The sequence below is a fragment of the Solanum verrucosum genome, unplaced genomic scaffold (genome assembly GCF_900185275.1).
Source record: "Solanum verrucosum unplaced genomic scaffold, falcon-dt-bn FXZP01000234.1, whole genome shotgun sequence".
In the NCBI taxonomy this organism is placed as follows: Eukaryota; Viridiplantae; Streptophyta; class Magnoliopsida; order Solanales; family Solanaceae; genus Solanum; species Solanum verrucosum.
In genome coordinates, this window is record NW_026020440.1 from 620400 (window position 1) to 643007 (window position 22608).

At 33.9% G+C, this 22608-nt stretch overlaps 4 protein-coding genes and 2 non-coding genes across 6 annotated transcripts in view; 2 read left to right on the forward strand and 4 right to left on the reverse strand.

The window, feature by feature from the left end:
• Positions 1–22608, reverse strand: part of LOC125808166 (nodulin homeobox-like) — a 217276-nt gene that overhangs the window by 86979 nt on the left and 107689 nt on the right. The window lies entirely within an intron of this gene.
• Positions 964–4654, reverse strand: LOC125808188 (uncharacterized). Its single transcript, XM_049487913.1, has 8 exons — positions 4559–4654; positions 4272–4388; positions 3028–3089; positions 2675–2911; positions 2392–2609; positions 1703–1835; positions 1244–1281; positions 964–1140 (listed from the first exon to the last, which is right to left on the reverse strand). Exons 1-8 carry the CDS (start codon positions 4602–4604, stop codon positions 1056–1058), a joined length of 936 nt encoding a protein of 311 aa, XP_049343870.1. The 5' UTR covers positions 4605–4654; the 3' UTR covers positions 964–1055.
• Positions 5718–8555, reverse strand: LOC125808168 (uncharacterized). Its single transcript, XM_049487891.1, has 3 exons — positions 7746–8555; positions 7530–7649; positions 5718–7426 (listed from the first exon to the last, which is right to left on the reverse strand). Exons 1-3 carry the CDS (start codon positions 8520–8522, stop codon positions 6050–6052), a joined length of 2274 nt encoding a protein of 757 aa, XP_049343848.1. The 5' UTR covers positions 8523–8555; the 3' UTR covers positions 5718–6049.
• TRNAP-AGG (transfer RNA proline (anticodon AGG)) lies at positions 12773–12844 on the forward strand. Its single transcript has one exon. It is a non-coding gene; the product is annotated as a tRNA-Pro (tRNA).
• Positions 13125–13196, reverse strand: TRNAP-UGG (transfer RNA proline (anticodon UGG)). The gene has a single exon. It is a non-coding gene; the product is annotated as a tRNA-Pro (tRNA).
• Positions 15927–18633, forward strand: LOC125808234 (F-box protein At4g00893-like). The gene is made up of 2 exons (XM_049487957.1): positions 15927–15993; positions 17682–18633. The coding sequence occupies exons 1-2, from the start codon at positions 15980–15982 to the stop codon at positions 18631–18633; spliced, it is 966 nt and encodes a 321-aa protein (XP_049343914.1). The 5' UTR covers positions 15927–15979.

The window sequence follows — 22608 nt, forward strand, 5'->3', positions numbered from 1 at the left end:
TTAATCGTGTACATTTGAATTATTCCCAAAAAGGATACATTTGTAAAAAGAATATATATATATAAAATGAGCACAAGTTAAATGACAACCCCAGATCGGGATATTTGAGGCCGTCATTTAATTTATACCCGATATTAAATTTTTTGTAAGTTTATTCACTTTGAACACAACTTCACACATGTGACTAAAGTTTGAAAATTCACGTCTAACTTTAAACATTGTTGTTTGAAGTGTGGCTTTGTAAAAAGCAAATATCAGACATTTTCATCTGAAAATTGATGACATTTGCCAAGGTAAATATAGGACATTTATCAAATGTCGAGAGTATTATATGAAACCATTTGTTATAACATGCATCACTTTTTTAACGAAGAATATATTCACTCAAAATTAAAGTGTATATTTAAAGAACTCATACCATTTGAATATTAACCTACTGCAAAACTAACATTTGACATTGCTTTAAAAACACAAAATTGACAGCTTTGACAAGAAAATGTGCAGACTGGAATTATGGATAAGGGCATATATCCTGTCACCACTTCATCCTGGCCCCTCCAATTAAAATTTTCCCAAGCTGGCCAACTCCAAATGCTAATAATGTTCCACTCTATTCCATCAATCACTCTCATAAGACTTTTCCTTACATATTCCTCAACAACTCTTTTCAATCAAAAACACAGACAACTTATAAGGCACTCTTTGCTCCTTTATGATATATAGTAGACAACAAACAGCACCATCATCAATAGATACAAGAATAAATTCATTGATAAATTTACTGTAAAATTTGTAAGTAGATGTTTTGATATGATACATCTTGACTCTTGAGGTAAAATTGAGAAGTGGAAGGGAAAACGTTCCGTTCCGTTCCACTTCAAAAGAATGGATTGTATATCAGTCACTAGTGTTTAGGAACCTACAGCCTATAGTAAAACAAAAGGTGGTACATATTCAATATCATTTCCCTCCTTTTTATGGATCTCTGAGAGGAGCTGTACAGTATCTCAAATGGTCGCGCCAATGAAATAAGATGGCTTAAGATCAAATGGCCTTTAGTCCAGCCATCCCCGAAGCTTCTCGCAGAGTACAAAAGTAATCATGGTTTGTGGAGCCAATCTTGCAAATATTGCAAAGCCTCTGAAATTTTTTCAAATTCAAGAAACAGATAATTATTGACTTAATTAGTAACTTAACCTGCAGGAACTGAATTAGACAGCAGATCAGGGATGTTTCGACTTACCCTTTGTAAAGACCAGAAGGACCTTCAGTGCGAAGTACCTGGAATCATAAGGTTTCATGAAACGTTAGTTTAAGATCATCTGAGTATTGTAGGAGTATGATCACAAGCATCCCGAAAACTTCCCAAATGTTTTTCCTAACCCCTACTGCTCTAATATACCCTATCCTGTGTCCCTCAAACACCTAATGATGGCTTTGCAGTAGCTCATTCTCAATGAAGTATCTTATCATTCAGTTCTTCCCCTCTATATTAAGTTTTTGTCAGTCTTTTGATGAAAAGATGGATGAAAGACGAAAATAATCTTACCCTGAATGCAAAGCTATACACCTAGTGAAGAAGGCTTGACTATGTTAAAAAGTACGCTTTGTTAAAGTAAAAAACAATGGAATAACTTGCTGAACACAATTGTGGATAAATAACTATAGGAAAGAGTGGAGTAAGAGGCAGCAAAGTAACAACCTGATATGCACAGTGCAATCCATTTCTGTACAGTCCAGCACAATTTGATTCTCTCTGCAACATAAGACGGGTTTTAACCATGTCCATTGGTGCTGTCATAACCGTGCTTACTGACCCTGCGATGGTACTTGAGCTTCACGATATGCAAAAGAAGAGTTAGCATATATTGGGACTGCAAATGACAAAACTTAGAAGTAAAACATAAATAAAAGATGAAACATTCTCGTAACATCAGCTCAGATAGGTGGAGTAGGACATTGATCTCCACAAAATAAAGACAATTACTTTCTGGGCAATGTAAGAGCTAACGTAACATAGTCAGCTTTTAGTTTCAGTGCATTCCAACAACACTCCAAAGCTAGGAAAAGATTAACAGTGTTGTTCATAGTGTAATAATCTGAGGATGCATGCTTGTGAAAATTTAGATAACTTTTCAAGAGTCAGTTCCTACCCAAATGAAAGATGTGGGAAATAGAAATTAACTAAATGCAGGCCAACTACTTGATCTCTATTTCAGGCTAATTATATTTTCAGATTCATAACTTATAACCATCCTTTTAGTCAAAGTGCTCAGTAGCCTTGCATCCAGAAAAGAAGGTGCATTACTTCAACTCAATCATACAGTCGCATGTTCTCTAAAAATAGTGAGCACATTGGACTATATTTACAGTGATGGGAAGTGTGCCTACATGAGATGAAGGTGAAATCCCTCCTCCAGGGGAGTATACTTTATTAGTGCCTGCTTGGATTCATCATATGTGGCCAACTGAGACGCAGTCAAAGTGGCAGCTCTAGCCATAGCAGGCCCAACTCCCTTCCAAAGAGCTCTTACTCCTTCTTCTGAAGCAATTCTCCTCATTTCATGGATTGGTCCTAAGCTTGATCTTGTGTTCATTTGCATCCGTACCTGGAAACCAGCATAACAAATGAGGATTGTTCAGTAGAAACCATAAAGCCTTCAGAAGAGAGTACCTTCAAGACTTCCACAGGATTGGTCAGTGCTGTGGCAACGGCCCCTGAGAATGCTCCAGATGCAATCTTCACCAAGATATTGGTGGACTCAAAAGCCAATTCACAGAGATATTTTGATGGTTCGTATAATCCTAAACGGAGACCACCATAAAGAACTGACCTCATCAATGAAGGTGCCAATCCCAGATACAAGGATCTCAGTCCTTCGCTTTCAACTACTTGAAGAGAAAGCCTCCCCTAACACCAATGCAATGGGAAAAATCACATAAGCTGCAGCTATTAACCAAGATATATCTTTCTAAGCTATAATAAAAAGGGATATAAGACGTAAAAGCCTAAGCTTCCTGTCATACCATTCCGACCAAAGGACCTCTCTGACCAACAAGTTGCATCTGCAGTCTAACTTTCAAAACATCTGCACACAATAAGCACAATCATGCATCTTTATTTAGTAAAAGACTGCCTTTCACTGAAAAACTAACTACAATCAGGGTGGAGAGAGGAGGAATTAGGTTATGCACCCATTCCTTCCATATCCTCGCAGTTTTTGCTCTTCTAATTTAAGTTATAAAGACCCAAGTACATGGAACAACATATGATAATGTAGGACATTCATGTAGTTAGTTCACCAAAATTGAATGCTTGTCCCCTTTACACGTTCTTGAGTAGTGTAGTGATCATATAGATCTCATGAACTTTAAATAGTTATATGAGAAAAATAAACAGTGATTAGGAACTCTCTTTCTCCTTCTTTAAAGGAGAGGTAATTACATTGAATGACAAACCACCCGAGTAAAATATAGGACATTCAACTCAATACCCCAAATCTTTTTTTGAATTTCTCTCTCACCCTCTAGGGTGGCAATACATTTTGCAACTCCGAAGTCACATCATCAATAGATCAGTACTATTTGATATTATCCGGTCTTGTCTGGTTGCAACAAAGGATTACTTTCTATCATGAGCTTTAACTAAATTGGCCAAGCAAAATCAAAGTGATAGCTGATTCTAAGCAGATGCTTGGACATGAATTGAGTAATATTTATAAGAAAAGTAGTATTTACAACAACAACATACCTAGCATCATCCTGCAAGTGGGGTCTGCGGAGGGTAGGATGTACGCAAACCTTACCCCTACCTTTGAGTGGTAGAGAGGTTGTTTCCGGTAAAACCTCAGCTCAAAACAAATGCAATAAAGCATGATAGAGAGAAAAAAACCGGCAGCAAAATATCAAGATAAACATTGTTTGGTTATATAGGATAAAGAAAAGTAGTAGTATTTGATGTTGAAAAATGGTATTTGAAAGTTGAAGTCGTGTTTCAACAAGCATTTCACTTGAAAAAAAGTTCAAAATTTTAAAAGTGGGAAAAATAATTTCACAAATAGTTTTTCAAATTTGAGACTCATCTTCAAAAACTAACCAAAAATCACTTTCTCACCATCAATAAAATGCTAGGCAACATTTGCATCTAAAAAGTTTTCTCCTTTATACCACCCCTTTACTTTTAAGCTCAAAGCAATAAAATGCTTCCAAATTCAATAGAGGTGTATGAGGTAGAATCAACAAATAATCATAAAATTAAGTGAAGAAAGAACCTAAAGGATGAGTGATTGCAGTTGCAGCAGCAACAGACATTCCACTTGTACCAAAATGAGACGCAACATCTGAGGCTGAAACATCCCATTTTCGTCTCTCCTGCACCTCCATGGATCCTGAGGAAAAAAAAACCCAAATCAGAATTCATAAAAAAAAAAAAAAAAACTTTCCCCATAACGAGATACAACAAACTATGCGTATTCTGAACCAAAAAAAAAATAATCAAATTTTGATGGATAACACAACATATTAAATGGGTATATAGAAATGGGGTTCAATCACAAACCTGAAGGGAGAGTTTTCCCGGTTGCCGGCGTCGAGTCGCCGGCCATTCTTGATTTTTCCGAAATGGGTCTGCTGCGTTTCTGTTTTTTTTTTTTTTTTTGTTAATGACTGTATTGAAATTGAACCGGTTACTTCTTATAACTGAATCTGGTAATGGTGCCTTTTCCAAAAAAGCACACTGCCCCTTTTTGGACCTTATTTTCCAATATTTTTATTTTGTTTTCCACCTATGTTTGATATATCCGATTATTTTAAATTCACACAAATTCAACTATTTTGAATTCACGCAATATATTTGTTCATCTAGATTGTAATTGAACCACGTGGTCAAATATTTTGCCCTACTGTTTATATATGTTAAAAGAAAAAAATGGCTTGGTGATGTACTTTGAAATACTAAGGCGCGCCATCCAATGACGAAACTTAATTAAATTCATCGTTTGAATCATACTAATAGTACTCCCTTTGTCCCAATTTATGTGACACTTTTCATTTTAAAATTAAATTTATATATTTGTAAATTACGTAAAAAATACTATTAGTCACAATAATTGATAATTCAAAATGTTTAACAGATCTATGAAAAATTTACGATCAAAGATAGACTTGTTTGAATCTCGAAATCTGAAAAGTGTCACATAAAATGGGACGGAGAGAGTATATATGATGGCCAAGTAAACATTTTATAATACAATATTTTTTCAGCATGCTAAAAAGGGTTTCACTTCATTGTAAAAAGAACTTAGTAAAATTGAAATGGGTGAAATCATTTAGCCCCTCTTAACTGTACTAAGTACCATTTGATGATCTCACATAGTTTGTGACTCCAGTTGAAGCATTGTAAACAAACGCACTCCGACAACATATGTTCAAGTGAAAAAACATGGATGTTTGTTCAGATTGTGACATTCAAAAGACAAACATTTCCATGACTAAGGATGTTTCCTGCAGTAGAAGAAATACAACTCCAATGCATACATATTCCAGCTCAGTTGCACACCCTTAAACTCAAAAACAAATCACAGATCAATATAACCTCATGCAGCGGCCAATTCCGCTATGGAGTGTAATCCATAGTGATGGTAGATTGTGAATCTCAAGTATACATGCTATGTTCTACATCCTTAACACAATATTGAACCCACTAATACACATGAATAAACATCAGAATGCACGAAATAAATCAACAGCATCAAGTTTCTCCTTTATGTCACAAATAACAAATATAAGAAACAACACCAAAGGGAAGGTGTCAAGATTCAGGTATTACGTTTCTCCCCTTGTACAGGAAGAAAATGGGAAATACAGTCTGTAATATTTTTAATCCAGAACCCACCAGAGAAGACATGTATAATTGACCTTATCTTTGCCCTCAGCACATCTGAGAAATGCAAGTTCCTTGTCGATGAACTGGGCCTAAAGTTCATCAGTTTCATAAGCATAACTTTACCAGAGCCATGGAAGATATTTGAGGGATGCAGATAGCAGAAGTTCAGCGATAAGGTGCAGATGGTTCCCCAAGGGAATAGCGAGATGAGACAAAAGCTGGGTACCTAGGCTCATCCCTAACATGGTGATATTTCAAGCCGTACTCTGGTGGTAATCGAGGAGCATATGGTGGATATGCTCTTTCATTTTCAGTGTTTAATCTCCACGTCGGTGGATATGCTCTTTCATTTTCAGTGTGGAATCTCCCCGTTAGTGGATATGCTCTTTCATTTTCACTGCTGAATCTCTCCGTTGATGGATATGCTCTTTCATTTTCAGAGTGGAATCTCCCCGTTGGCGGATATGCTCTTTCATTTTCACTGTTGAATCTCTCCGTTGGTGGATATGCTCTTTCATTTTCACTGTTGAATCTCTCCGTTGGTGGATTTGCTCTTTCATTTTCAGTGTGGAATCTCCCCGTTGGTGGGTACGCTCGTTCATTTTCAGTGTAGAATCTCTCCGTTGGTGGATATGCTCTTTCATTTTCAGTGTGGAATCTCCCCATTGGTGGATATGCTCTTTCATTTTCAGTGTGGAATCTTCCCGTTGGTGGATATGCTCTTTCATTTTCAGCGTGGAATCTTCCCGTTGGTGGATATGCTCCTTCATTTTCAGCGTGGAATTTCCCCGTATGGCCTTTGATGCCAATTGCAGAATAGGGGTCACTTACAAAAGACTCCCTGCCTGTCGAAGAGTATGACACTACAGGTGCTACCACCGTCCGAGGCAGAGAGAGATATCGGTTTACAAGTGAGGTAGTACTCTCGTCATAAGGATCATACTTATCCTTAACATGATTTAGTAAACCATGATTGGTAGGTGTGGCTGAAATTCCTGTAGCACCACTTTCCACAGCAGGAGCAACAGTAGCAGGTATTTCACTGCGAAACTTGAGGCCGTAAGTTCGATACTCCCTTTCGCTTGGAAACAAAGGTTCAGTAAGTACAGTTTCTTTATGTGCTAAAGCCGCATCACTAGTAATCCCAGTGGGTTTTGTTCGGAGATGTTCCCTTCCTTGTTCAGATTCATAATGATCCAATGTGCGGTCAACTACTGCAGAAGAAAAGGCCTGCGGATGCTTTGCTGATTGAAGACCATAGCTTCTATATTCTTTCTCAGTGAGGAAACGAGGTTCACTATCAACCTCTCTAGGCATGATAAGGCGGCCTGCATGCTGCTGCTTTTCCCTTTCATGACCATATGATGAAAAATTCTCACCTGCTTTGCTTCTTCCGTATTGCAATCCAACATGCTCCCTGGAAGGTTCCTTGCTAGGTAAAGGTGCTGCTGATGGGGGCAGACTAACTGGATATGACACAGAATGTTTGGAAGTTGGATGTAGCCATGGTGCTGGCGTAAACAGCTTTTTCAACTGCCCTACCTGCTCAAAGGCGAAAACAGGGCCACAAAATTGACATCAAATGCTAGGTAAATAACACACTATCTCCAAGTAGAACTTGCCAATGAGGGAAGTGTGTTGTCACCTGCTTAAATGTCAACTCAGTCTTGAACTTGTGAGTCCTGTCATCATAATTCTCTTGAATTGCTCTCTTGAACAAATTCTCCGTCAATGGAAGGCAGTCCTTGTAAATCCTGAAGCGAACCTGTTGTATGACCAGTCATCAATAAATACACCTTAAGAGTTGTGGAACAAGATAAAATGATAAGAATTTAAAATTAACAATAGAAGCACAATTGACCTGCGCTGGGAAGTCCCCACCAAATGCCGCTGGTTCAAGTTTCATTCCACCAGCAGATGAAGCCTCATAAATACCATACATGAGCTTAAGATCAACATCAAAGAGATAAAGCTTGACACCAGGTTTGATTCCCAAAATAATGTCCTTCTTCATAGCTGAGACACCCATCACATGATATTTAAAACAATCATCTTTGGTCTTTGCATTACACATGAAAATCACTCCACCAATACCCTTGTCAGCTTTTCCGTCCTCCACATCTACCCTCATTTCACTTGCATTTCCCTTTCCTTTGTTTCCACTTTTTATGTTTAGGGACTTCCTAGCATCTTTTTTATCAAAATTATTTCCTTGATTGTCATCTTTTATGTTCTTCTCCTTGTTTCTGGATTGAGATCGTGGAGTGGCCTCAACATTCTTTCCTTGGTTGCCATCTTTTATGTTCATCTCCTTGTTTCTGGATTGAGATCGTGGAGTGGCCTCAACATTCTTTCCTTGGTTGCCATCTTTTATGTTCTTCTCCTTGTTTCTGGATTGAGATCGTGGAGTGGCCTCAACATTATTCCCTTGGTTGCCATCTTTTATGTTCTTCTCCATGTTTCTGGATTGAGACTGTGGAGTGGCCTCAGCTTCTTTCGTTTGTGCAGAGTTTAAGTTGGATTTTTTTGCAAGTTTACCTTTAGCCTTTAGTTCCTTCGGGGTTTTATTGTCTTGAGGTACTCTTCCAGAACTAGATGCAGCCGCATTATTTCTCCTTCTCTTGTTTTTCTTGGCCATACTCGATCCTGCTAGTTATTTCACAAAAAGAAAAACTACAAGCATGAATGACAAATTTCTGAAGAGAAGATTTCACAATAACCCAGTACATAGCTAGTTACAAGTTAGAACTGTTGGGGTAGAGTGACCAGGCATTGTAAAATTTCTATATTAAAAAAGAAAAACGAAAAAAAAAAACAAGTCTATTATGAAAGATATTCAGGCCTACAAGGACCTGAATGCTTCTGAATTTACTGGTGTAGATGCTTCAATTCTGCATTCCAATTTCCACAATCATCACTATCATTAGAATCTACCTACAAATGACCTTCGTATAATTCCACAAATTGGGTCTTTTAAGTTGACACTTGCGGGATCGTGTTCTCTCTTTCTCTTGTGAAATAATGGTGATATCCGGCCTACTTCCACATACCTCGACATTTATTCTAGGTGCCGCATCATATCAAGTAGTACAGGTCACGGGTGACTTTACCCACTAAAGTTACGGAGAAGGGAGAAAATCAATTATGTAGATTTTCTTGCCTCTACTTGAACCTGAATCTTAGTCTCCATGACTTCTATTAAAACTTCATCAACCGCTACATCACTCTTGGGTGCAAAATTGTGTTTTTCTCTTAACTACCTCTAATAAAATCACCAAGTTCACAAAACATAACTAACCTACTCTTTCAAATGGATAAGGAAACAACCAGCTAAACACACTATCTCATATGATACCTTTGTTATTTCTCTTTTCACATTCTCCTGACAAGCAGAGTTCAGTTACATGTATACGTGCTTGTGTATTTCTTTAATTAAAAAGGAGTAACTGCACATTATGTAGTTAATTGATTCCCTTAACTGCACATTTCTGCAGTCGCTCTTCCAAAGGATTAATAATGTAAGGGCTGTTGGTCGGGGTTATAAGGAGATTTGATCTCCCATGAAGTCCAACATTAGTTTATGAGCAAGACACCGTCATAAAAAGAAAATCATCAAAAACAAAATATAGCATGCATAATCAGTGGATAATAAATGTCCCTAAGTTTTCTCACGGTCACTCTAATTGGAAAAGTATTCGGACATTCTGGGATGATTTTGTACGGTTGAAATTCTTCAAGTTCGGTGATGGAAGACGGTTCTCTTGGCATGATTTGCTATATTCTAGAAGATGGGTGCACTACTAAAGAAAGGAGAAAAAAATTCATCAAGTGGGAATTGATCCTTGTACCTCCACGTAAACAATTTAGCTTTCGATCAAGTGCACCACTAAACCTGTTTGTAGCACGAGTGCCAGAAGGTGATATAAGATCAATTCAAGAAAATCTATACATAAAATATCTAGTTTTGCGAAAAGACCCCGGGTCCACTTGCACCTTAAACTACCTACAACATTCGCCCCTGTCAATACCCCATCTCAAGTTGAATTTCCCAGTTCTCTTTACTCTTGCTGCCAACCAAAACTCAACTGTAGCATAAAACTTCTCAAAACGAGGGTAGAAGGAACAAATTAGATCGTATACACACTTTGGTTCAATTCAACAGCTTACGGCCAACTCCACAAGTTCAGACGACAAGGATAGATCTCTTGGAAGGGCAGCAAAGATGTTTTTTCCTCACAATTATACTTCTTATCTATCAACGAATCAGTAAATATTACGTATTAGCTACGATAATTCGGAAATGAATCTTCCTTATACAAACGGAGCTGTTATAAAATAGATTAAACAAAATATATAGAATCATGAATTAGGGTTTAAGGTGCCGGTCAATCTCACCGGAGAATGAGGGAGGCTTACCAGTAAAGTTTGCCGGAGAAAGAGACGGTGAGAAACTGGTCGGAGAAGCTGACGCCGGAAAAACTCTTCGGAGAAGCAGTGAGGGTTGCACTCGACTAGGGAGAGACCAAATTGAATTTTAGCGTTTTAGGGGAGGGAAAGTGGTGGGTTATTGGGCCGAATATAGTCGAATTAGGATCCGAATTTGGAATCTAGCATACGATTTTATTTTTATTTTTTAAAATTAACAATCTAATATAACGATTGATTATTTCGTAAATCAATTACTAGTTTTTAAGGAAGAAAAGGAAAAAGATAAAGTTTGACATTACGGAAAGTCTTTTAAGCACTAAATCTCACTATTAGATGGTATGGAATTTTAGAGAAGATTGTGCTTAGTATCTTTAACCAATTATGTCTTATTTATAATTATTTTTTCATTACGACAATAGTTACCATTGATAGAAAATAATACCAGAATTAAAGATCAAATTGGAGAAAAGAGGAATAAGTGTGTGAAGAAATGGTCCTGAACTTACTGACCATCCTCAGTAATTTTCAACATTTTCCACTTAATTTGTATATACTAATTTCGTTAATGAAATACTACTCCATCTGTCTCAATTTATGTGACTTACAATTTCACTTTCTATATTAAGTAACAATTTAACTATAAAATATCTATTTTACTCTTAATGAAATGATTTACAGCCACACAAAATTCTATTATTCATTTTGGACTACAAGTCTTCCTTTCTTTCTTAAACTCCGTGTTGAGTCAAACTACCTCACATAAAATGGAACGGAGGGAGTATATGAATCAAGGTAATAGTCTTTTTAGGAACGAGTACTATTAGCCATGTATCACAATGCATTATGTCTCTAAAATTGTAGCCCATATTACTCAATGAATAAAGAGGAAATTTCGCAAATAACCATTAAAAATAATTTAATTAGACTTTATAGTTATAATTTGTTAATTACGATTCGTAATTACATGCTAGAGGAAGAAAACAAGTAAGCGAGATTGGGAGGAGGGGGCAAAGAGTGGAGAAAGGTGAATTGTATTTGTATATATGTCAAATTGTATATGTATATATGTCAAATAATTGTATATATGTAACTAGTATACATATGTATTTGTATATCTGGCGAGCGCGATTGAGAGAGGGCAGAGAGACAAATTGTATTTGTATATCTGTCATATAATTGTATTTGTATATGTATAATTTGTAGTTGTATATGTATAAGAGAGAACAAAAGCGAGAGCGCACATAATTATAGCTAAAAAGAGGCTACGAGTGGTAATTAATTCAAACTATAGCTATATTAGTTAATTAATTAGTATGTGTTTGTTTACCCACGTAATTACCTCATGAATAAATTTATTATTTATTATAGGGTCCATATTCTAACGATGTTTCTCAAAATAAAATTGAATGTGTAGATGGTTATAAATACGAGAAATATTATATAAAATAGAGTTTCATAGACATTCATTGTTACAATGAAATTTTACATAGTGAAACTAAGTTCCATTGTGACTACACGATCCTTAAATTTCTAAGGTGACATGTTTTTAGTTGAAGGATCAACTAACATCAGTTCAGTGCTAACATGTTCGATGATCATTTTCTACCTTTAACACATTCTTTTATGACTAGATGCATACTTGATATCAATATACTTCTTCGTTTATCACCTTTTAATTATGTAATTTCCACAACCTAACCTTAATAGTTTAGAAATAGAGTCGACAATTCTAAGCTCGAAAATAAAGTTCTTCAACTATATGTCATGTGAAGTAACTTCAAAACAAGAAACGAACTCAACCTCCATAGTGAAAGTAGTTTCAAGAGTCTAAATATTTGAAGTGTAAGTTTAATAACGTATAACGCATGATACAAACTATAAATATGATTATTTTTTAAAATTCAAAAGTTAGGCTTTTATTGATAATTCCGAAATTTGAATTAAAAAAACATATTTGTATCATGAGATATACGTTATTGAACTCATAATACAAATATGGAAGTGAGTTTTGATACACAAGTCATTACCATGAGAGGAAGTTTCAAGTATATTAGGTCAATAATCTAAGAAAATGAGGAGATTAAAATGATGTTGCACATCGTATTGGAGCAAGCTGGATTAGAGGCTCACATTCGGTGTATTTTGTGATAAAATGTACAACTAATCTATCTACCTTTAGAAGGTAGGAATAAAATCTATGTACACATCACTCTCCCCAAACCTCACTAATAAAATTACACTAAATATATTGTTGTTGTAATAGTAGTAACAACAACAATAATATTGACTCATTATTTAGCATTACGTGCTTGTTCATTTTCGAGTTAAAATTCATAGACATTTTTTGGTCAAATATTTAAATTATGTCATGACATTTTATTTTTATTAATTTTTAAAAAACATGTATAGTCCATGATTAAGTCAAACATTATAACATAAATCTGCTAATTACAATCACATGGGCATTTGGTCTAGTGGTATGATTCTCGCTTAGGGTGCGAGAGGTCCCGAGTTCAATTCTCGGAATGCCCCATTTCTAAAAACATTTATTTTAGCTATTTTTTTTCCCCAAAAATAATGAAAAGTTTCAGTTTTTTTATATATATGATAAATATTAATATCAATTGGGATTATTTATTTAAGTTGGATATAAAAATATCAATCGGGGTTATTCAAGTCCGACAACGAGTTTTCCAACAAGCCTAACGAGGAGCTCTAGGAACTCTGAATAGTTGTTTGAACAATGAGTTACATTTACGTACCATTAGTGCCAATATTGGCATTTTATTTAAGTTGGGAGAAAAAAGGAATCGGGGCGTTCCGAGAATCGAACTCGGGACCTCTCGCACCCAAAGCGAGAATCATACCACTAGACCAAACGCCCTTTTTATGTTAAAATCAATCATTCTTCAACCTTTGATTAAGGAAAAGAATGATACCTTTTTGTTTTTGATATTTAATCTTTGGAATATCTAATTTATTCTTAAACAAGATGTGTAAATTATATGTATTGTCTACGTATGTATTTTTATATAGTATGCACTATTTACAAGCTTTGATCCCATCTCATTATGACATTATTGGACCAATCGGATGATCATTATTGAAAAATAAGGCAGGAACTCATGATCCGAAAGCAGTATAGAAAAATAAAATAATTTGATGTCCCAAAGATAGAACAGACAAACGAATAAATATATCCATATGAGATCCTATCCATGCGAAATCCTATAAATTATAGAGGTCTATTAACTTAACTAGTTACAGTAGCCCGTGCTAGCACGGGCCCAACATATATTTTTATTTTTTATTTTAATTTATGTGACATTAATAAAATTTTAACGGTCAAACAATTTTTTTGTATGTTCTTTAAATTTTAAGTTGTTGATTATTGTGGTTAATAATACTTTATATGTAATTTCCAATATTCTCTTTGTCCCAATTTATGTGTCATTGATAGAATTTCGAAAGTCAAGAAAATTTTGTATATGTCTTTTAGATTTTAAAGTTATTTAATTATTATGAGTTAAAGTACATTTTACGTATATGTTACTTTTTTTATCCCAAACTATGTGACATTAGTAGAATTTTGAGAGTTGATCAAATTTTTTGTATGTCCTTTAAATTTTGAAGTTGCTAATTATTGTGTGATTTGTAGTACGTTTCATGTTATTTCAAATAATATATGTTATTTCCTCTATCCTAATTTATATGGCACTAATAGATTTTGAGTTTCAACCAAATTTTATAGATGTCTTTATAATATTTTAGGGTTTAATTACCTCATTTTTATTTTTAATCAATTAATATGCTTTCTTCACAATTATCAGTAGAGCTACCTTTCAGTGTTGATGGTTTAGTAACATACACTTAAAAGACAGACCAACGAAAGCTTCTTCTTATTGCTTATTGTGCGTATTATTAAGTAAAAAGTATTCTAATTAATTCTACTAAAGATTCACTAATTGAATGTTGAGAGAAATTAATTGATGTGAGAAAAGTACTGAAAGAAAGACTTAATCCTACTCCATCCGTCCAATAATTATTGTCTATTATACTATTTTGGAATGTCCTACAATACTTGTCCATTTTATGAAATCAATGGATAGTTTACCCCATATCATTAATTATAGTAATTTTTCAATTATATTTTTTAATACATTATATCTATTATATTTAAAGAATGATATAGTAATATTACTCTTTTATTTATAATTTCTTAAAGAATGTATAAAGTCAATACTGGAGAAATATTATTGGAGAGAGAATAGTTGATACCAGTCACCAAAGCAATACAACTAAGTAGTAATAAGTGGGGTCCATGTTTTCAAAAAGTTGTGCGAATTATTTGTAGTTTTAAGGGGACAAATTAGTCCAATAGATAAAAAAAAAATGAAATGCAGCTGCACTACACCTTTAATTAACCAATTGAATTACATTTTTCATGTGAAATTACAAAAGTAACATCTGAGGATTTTTTTGTTAATTCCCATAAACGGGAAGCTCCTCACATTCACTCTTATTAATAGTAGTAATATAATAATTTTCAAAGTTAAATTAGATTGTATTAATTTGATATTTTAAACAAAAAATTTAAATATGCAAAATCTATACAAAAAGTACTATAAATTGTAATTTTTTGCATATGAATATGATGAAAAAACACATTGTAAAATATTAGTTAAAATTCTTATAGTTTGACTCTAAAAAGGATATCATAACAATTAAAAGTGTATAGAGAGAGTAATAAATAGGTAATTAAATTTCAAGAAGTTTAAAATAAAAGGTTGAAAAAAAGAATAAGATAGACAACATATATTGAAAATTGAAAACATATAAATAATAAATGGGCCCAAATGAGGTCTAACTTTTTGGCTAATAAAGTAGTAGGTAATTAATGGTGTTAAATTGTCTAATAATATAAAAAAAAATTAAAGGTACAACCATAAAAGAAGAATGTACAACACTATCTAAGCACATATCATCCAACACTTGTCATGTGCTAAGTAGTAGATTTTCCCACTTATTATATATAGTAATAACAAACAATCAAACGCTTATGATGGATAGTTTTTCAATATAATTAAAACTAATTTTTTTTTCAATATAATTAAAACTAAAACTTGTCTTTTTTTCCAATCACTAAATACCTAGCATAGGTCTAGTAAAAAAAATTATTAGTATAACACCTTAAACCTCGTAATATTGTTATTCTAGATTAGGATTGTAATTGATTTTAATGTTTTAAATGTCAAGACTTTTAATATCATTTAAATAAGGAAACAATTATGAAATAAAACTTTAGTAAATTTTAAAATACTAAATATTAAGAATTGTTACGTAAATAAATACAACAAAGAGATTTAATAGTTATATGTTATAACTTATAATAATGAATTTCAAAGTATTAGAACAATACTTATTTAAGAAAAATAATAAATAACAATTTTATCTATCGTAAAATTTAACGAAGATAAGTGTATAACCAAATGGGGAGAATATTTTGGTATAGTTATGAATTTGTATTGTAACAGAAAACAAATGCGTGGGTAAGTAGGAGACCTAAAGATTAAATGCGTTTGGGTTGTTGACAAGCATATTTTATATAAATAAATAGTGTTTTCTCTGTTCATAATTTTGCATCTAAAGCTTTATTTTAACCTAACAATGGAAGAAGAAGAGTAAGTATTTTTCATCATCTTATTTTCTTGTTTTCATCTTCAATATTTAGTGTTAAGAATGTTATTGAATTAGTCGATATTCCTGTTTTATTTTTAATGTAATTTTATCGTTACTCTAATTGTGTTGATCCTATATCTATATACTACTTAATTTAATTTTGTTTCTATGATCTAGTTTCAGTACACCAAAATATATGAATTTGTTCGAATTCAATTCATACAATTTAGCTTTTTATTGCAAAATACATGTATTCCAACCTTCAAAATTAGATAATTGCTAATCACTCTTCGTAATTGTATTATTAAATATTTATTTTTTCAATAGCATAATTTCATCAAACAAACTACTCAAATAAAAAATTGTTTCAATACAAATTATAATTTACAAATTTATATAATTTATTTCTATTTTGTTAATTGTTCTCATTATGAAATAATGAAATCATACTTATTTTGCACTTATTTTTCTCTTTCTCTTTTTTACAAATCAGGAAAAAGTCAAGATTTTATTAAACAAGTACTCCCTCCGTCCCTATTTAGTTGTCCATATTTCTTCTTTTAGTTGTTCCTATTTAGTTGTCCATATTTCTTCTTTTATTTTGGAAGTAAATTATACTATAAGGGTAAAATTGTAACTTCACTATGCTAATTATTGTTGCCTTAATATGTGTGTCATTTCTAAAGTGGACAACTAAATATTATTTTGGAAGTAAATTATACTATAAGGTAAAGTTGTAATTTCACTGCTAATTATTGTTGCCCTTAATCTGTGTGTCATTTCTAAAGTGGACAACTAAATAGGGACGGAGGGAGTATTAACTTGTTAAAAATTGTTGCATGGTTGGCATTTTGTACATATCTATTCATATCTTTTATTAAACCTGTCAAGTAAAACATTCAAGATTAGCCAGTATTTTAGGATTAATCCAAGATTTTAGTAAACAACTAGTAACATAATATTTATTAAAATTTATTTTAGATTCATACTGTCCTTCTCATCTTCCAACACACCTCAAGAAGAAGATCTTATTTACAGGATGCACAAACTTGTTGGAGACAGGTAAAAGTTGAATAATTACCTTGCAAGAATCATTGAGAAAGCCATCACTCAATGCTTTGCTTGAATTTCTTCAGTCATCTTCAACTATATCTTTTTGCACAACCATTACATTTTCCAAAAAAACTTTAGTTTCGTTATCACAACATTGAGTAATTTATTCAATAAACTTTATATTTCGTAAAAAAAATTTGTATTTTTAACTTTAATATGGAATTTTGAATTTATATAATAAAGTTTTTACATATATTTTTATTTGAATTTGCTTATAATTGCTGTATTGTAGCCATTTTGTACATATCTATGCCATTCATAAATGTTTGTGTATGTTAGTGTAATGTTCATAATTGTTTGTGTATGTTTGTGTAATGTTTTAGTATACATTCAAGATTAGCGCGTAATATTTATTCAAATTATGTGTGCTCCCATCTTCTCGTATCGCCTCACGCCAAGAACTAAGTAAGAAACACACTTATATTTGTGTTAAACATTTTTCTCAAAATAATTTCATACATTTTGAATAGTTCATATCTATAGTACATGTTCTAATGCACTAATGGAACCTAACTTGTTCCAATTATATTTCCCTTGTATAAAGTTCAAAAAATTACTAAATTTTATTGTTGTGAAGGTACATTAGAACAAGGATTTCATCAAGAGCATGGTGTGATCTACATCCAGAGCTTTTAAGTGAAATAGCAGAGAGTTTAGGAATAATTGATCTTCTTGGCTTTCGCGGAGTTTGCAAAGATTGGCGTTCTGCTTCCTTCACAGCTTCTGCCTCCATTGAATCAACGTCTCGTGACTCAAAGCTCTATTTCCTTCTTCATAATGATCGCGATGAGAATACTATCTTATTTAATCCAACCATCAACAAGAATTACACCATCAATATCCCTGAGTTGAAAGAAGCAACTTGCCTTGCATCAACTCAAGGTTGGTTACTCATATCACAAAGAGGTAACCTTTTCTTCTTCTGCCCTTTCTCTCGCGTGAAAATTGACCTCCCACCTATTCAAGGACTAGAAAACACTCCCGCGGCTGCTGCTGCATTTACCTCACCTCCTTCCTCAATTGATTGTGTTACGGCTATCATTTACAAGAAAAATGATGATATTGTGGAGGTAAACGTGCTAGAACGCGGAGCTAGCATGTGGATTAAGTATGAATATGATCTCAAACTTAATCAAAAGAGTTTTGGTGATGCTAAATGTGCTACTTTTCAACAAGGATGTCTCTATATGATGGATGGTTTTAAGAAGTTGTTGACATTCACATTGGAAGATAAAAGTTTTGAGATGTTCTTAGTAATTGAGCAATCTAAGGATCCAAATTTGGAAACATTGTCATTTAGGTACAAGGACAAACTTTTTAGTAGAAGTAATTTGAAAAAACAGATGAATCTTGGTGATGATGTTACTATTACTACTTGTGGTGCTACTTATTTTGGAAGTGATTTAGAAGTTTTGATCCACAATGAAAACATTGAGGCAATGGAAGGAACAAATGCTCAACATTTCAAAGGAATTTGGATTCAGCCTAGATTCTTTCAACTCCCTCCAAATTATAGTTGGTCACTTTGAGGTTTTGATCTAGTTAGTTATATCAATTTTTTTTCTTCTACTTTGTTTGAATGTAGTGGATTGATAGAAGTGGACAGTTATTTTTGATTATTCTACAAAAATTGATTGATTTCTTCCCTAGCTCCTTACCATTTTCTAGTAAGGGTATACTTGCAAAAACACCTAGAGGTAGTTCGATAGAGTGTATTGGAGAAAATAATGTAAAATAAGTAGAATTTTCTGTCAAACAAAACTAGATACAAGAAATGTAAAATAAGTAGAATTTTCTGTCAAACAAAACTAGATACAAGAAATGTAAAATAGCATTATCAGATACATGTCATTATATCGGATATAAAACAAGATTCAAAGTTTTTAAGACGGAGACACATAACACTAATTCGAGACACATATAGAAGAAATTATGTTTAATCCTTCTCCCCATTATAGACGACAACAGGTTAATAGATATACAACACACCACCGTGAATTTATCAAATATAAACTTGAAAAAATCCATAGAATTCATGGCATCGATGATAAAGAGGATGAATGTAATATGTTTGACTGGATCATCAATTAACTTGGAAAACTTTCTTTGTAACAATTACTTCGATTTAGTCTCATTAGAAAGGAACAATACACAATAAAATTTGGGTTCAGGAGATTTTGTTGGTCATGGTGATGATATCTTGAGAAGAATAGAGTAGATTAGCCATTGTTGGAATGAAATTGTATGGTGAAATTCTTGAACCATAAATGAGGAGAGATAATTGAGTGATAAATATAGAGTGGAGAATTGAGAGAGAGGAAATGATTTGGAATGAAAGAATAAATTGAAGAGATAATTAATCAATCCTAATTTTAAGGGATGTTGGTATCTATTTGTATCTTCAATAATATATGGTATAAAATATTAAAAGTGGTAAGATATGTAATTGTTTGAAAGGAAAGATAATGTTAGTATATATGGTAGTAGTATTGTCACGCCCCGAGGCTACCCCCTAGATGCAACACGAAACCTAGGATTACAAGTGACTAACCCTGAGTCTGACATATCACAAGCATACTGAAATACAACTAAGTGCGTGGAAGCATAACTGTAAAGTGAGTCAAAACTAAAAGAACTTCAAGTGAGAATATAACTGAATATCAAAGAGGAAACAACCCAAAACAACTGAATACTGACTCTATGTCTGAAAGCCTCTAATATTGATGAGCTGCTAGGACAAGTCCCCAACTAACTCTAAAAATACTGAAAGATTGATAATAAGCTAACTAAACCAAAAGCATAAAGAAACGTCCTTGGACTATGAGGAGTCACGATTAAAGTTGTTGAGTATGTGCTGGAAGTCGAACTAAGCGTGATTTGGATGCTAGGCGCCTGAACCTACATCATACAATGATGTAGCGCAAAAGTATGTGTCAGTACTTTGAATGTATGGAGCATGCATGATATAAATACTAAGTTGAACAATATAGATAGGTTGTACTAAAGTATAACTAAAAACTGAGCTAGATGCAATGACCAAGTACTAATCATGGAGATAACATGATGAACTGAATACTGAAGTAAATGTTAATAACATGGTCGATGCAATAAGAGTATGATTATGGGAGCTACTATTAACTGACATAAACCATGTGAGTTAAACGTGGAGTCCGATGTATACGCCCCATCGAGAGGACCCAATATACCTTTCCAAGGGTATAAAGACATGACTATGGCGTGATCACTAAAAATTGATTCCTCAACAGAGGGGACTTCTGAACCTATGTTGGCACGTAGTTCTCGGACTTTGAGGGTACACTGAACCCTAGTCCAACTCGGTACTAAGTCTACTCCCAACTAAATATGTATAGCTAAAATGTACTGAAATACTGAGTAGCTCAAAATATTGATATGCTATCTGAGAATGCAACATAAATATACTGAAAGATATGACATTCAAATTCTAAAGCATGATTTTCTAACTGATCTACCTAGCAAGTATAATTAATGAAATAGTGATAAGTAATATAAGCTAGGGTTCTGGATTCTATACATGGAAGTATGCAAATTTTCCAAGAAACATGTTATTTAGATCGTGGAAATTATAGCAGCAAAAATTACATTGAATCCCCAAGGTTTTGGAAACCCTAGGTCTGAACAATTTATGAGAATTAAAGAACTGACTGAATTCTAGGGACCTAATGGGTGGAAGGAACCCACTAGTGAAATCTCACATACCTGACTTAAAAGCTGACGAAGTGACTTCAAGACAGGCTTCACGGGCCACCACGACCCGTCTAGTGGGTCGTGAAGATGCTCTGCCCGACAGGGCTTCACTATTTCGGGCATAACTTTTTACTCCGAGCTTGGAATTAGGCAAACTTAGTGGTGTTGGAAAGAGGATTCAGAGATCTTTAATTTGATAAGTGATGGCCACCTAATTTATTTTGTGCTAAAAGATATGATCGTTTAAATTTGACCCTAAGTTCTAAATCTGATAAGTCCCCTTCACGGACGACTTTACGGTCAATGTGAAGCTTCACGGACCGTCTAGGCGTCTGTTGTCCTTCACAGTATCCTTGGGGGTGCAACCTCACTTAAAACTGACAAGGTGACCTTCAAGAGGGGCTTGACGGGTCGTCTAAGGCATGATGGCCCGTCTAGTGGGTAGTTATGTTGCCCTGCCCGATGGGGCTTCACTAAAACGAGCATAACTTTTTACTCCGGGCTCAGAATTAGGCAAACTTGGTGGCATTGGAAAGAGTACTCAAAGACCTTTAATTTTATAGGTCAAGGGCCACCAAATTCATTTTTCGCTAAAAGATATGACTGGTTGAAGTTGCCCCAACACTCGAGACTTGACGTGGGTGCAACCTCTTTGATTGGGTGACTTGTACGGACCCCTAGGCGGGCCGGCCAAGTCACCACGGGCCTTCTAGGGCGCCGTCTAGGTGACCCCTCCCAGGGCAGTCCTGGATGGTCACTCACAACATCCTTAACAAACTGTGGTCCCCCTACACGAATCGTCTAAGATGTCGTGAAGGGTCCATGGTCCATTTTGAATTAGTGGACTTGCCCAAATTTCCCATTCTAGCCCTTTCTCGAAGTCCGAGGTGTTACAAATATTTAGTAATGTATTTCTAATAAGTAGTTTATCCTAATTAATACTAGCATTACTAATAAACTGTATTTCACATTATTTTTATACACTCTACCAATCGATCCTTAAGATGTCACTCTAAAAAATAATGTTAAAAACCTATAAGAAAAGTAGGCAAATAGATTCAACTATTATAAAAAGGTGAGGTACAAGATAAAATAAATTATTAAATGATAAGCAAACACAAACGAGACCTTCAATATTTTAGCAATAAGGTCTATAGCCAGCCTTAATTCTCAAATATATTGATAAGTTAATTATAGTACTATATATAGTTTTATGTACCGTGAAACATCAGAGATAATATTGGAACTCCATTGAGTTTATGAACAAATTGGAAGCATAGAGGAAAATGATGACAACTCACTAAACAATACTTCCTCTGTCCTTTTTTACTTGTTAAATTTTGATTTAGCATACCTATTAAGAAAATATTGATTATTATAGTGAGTTTAGGTCATGTTTTATTCTATTGAGTAAATCTTTTTTCAACTAAATGGTTGAAAATAAAAATTATGACATGTTTGTATTGCTACTGGGCTTATTCAATCGACACAATATGTATGAAGAGCAGTTATTTTGAATAGTCTATCACAAGGCAACCACCAAAATGTGTTTTTTCACATTATAAACCTCACTATGGTGACAACAGGCCGAATCGCACAAAGAGAAACCATCAATAACCAAATTCGAGCAAGATTCAACATCAAACAGACAAAGAGAACTCAAATCAAAGCACGAAAGATAAATCGAGGACAAAGCTTGATCAAGTTTTAAAAGCCTCACAGAAAGATAGACAATCTAGCTGAGCAAACCTTAAATATGCCCATTTGATTTCTTTAAT

Excerpts from the sequence above, each read along its gene's own strand:
- LOC125808188 (XM_049487913.1), bottom strand. The coding sequence starts at position 4,604 with ATGGCCGGCGACTCGACGCCGGCAACCGGGAAAACTCTCCCTTCAG. Across the intron at positions 4,389-4,558 it reads CGGGAAAACTCTCCCTTCAG|GATCCATGGAGGTGCAGGAG; the intron begins GTTTGTGATTGA and ends TTTTTTCCTCAG. Across the intron at positions 3,090-4,271 it reads TGCAATCACTCATCCTTTAG|ATGTTTTGAAAGTTAGACTG; the intron begins GTTCTTTCTTCA and ends TATTGTGTGCAG.
- LOC125808168 (XM_049487891.1), bottom strand. The coding sequence starts at position 8,522 with ATGGCCAAGAAAAACAAGAGAAGGAGAAATAATGCGGCTGCATCTAGT. Across the intron at positions 7,650-7,745 it reads GTGGGGACTTCCCAGCGCAG|GTTCGCTTCAGGATTTACAA; the intron begins GTCAATTGTGCT and ends GTCATACAACAG. Across the intron at positions 7,427-7,529 it reads CTGAGTTGACATTTAAGCAG|GTAGGGCAGTTGAAAAAGCT; the intron begins GTGACAACACAC and ends GCCTTTGAGCAG.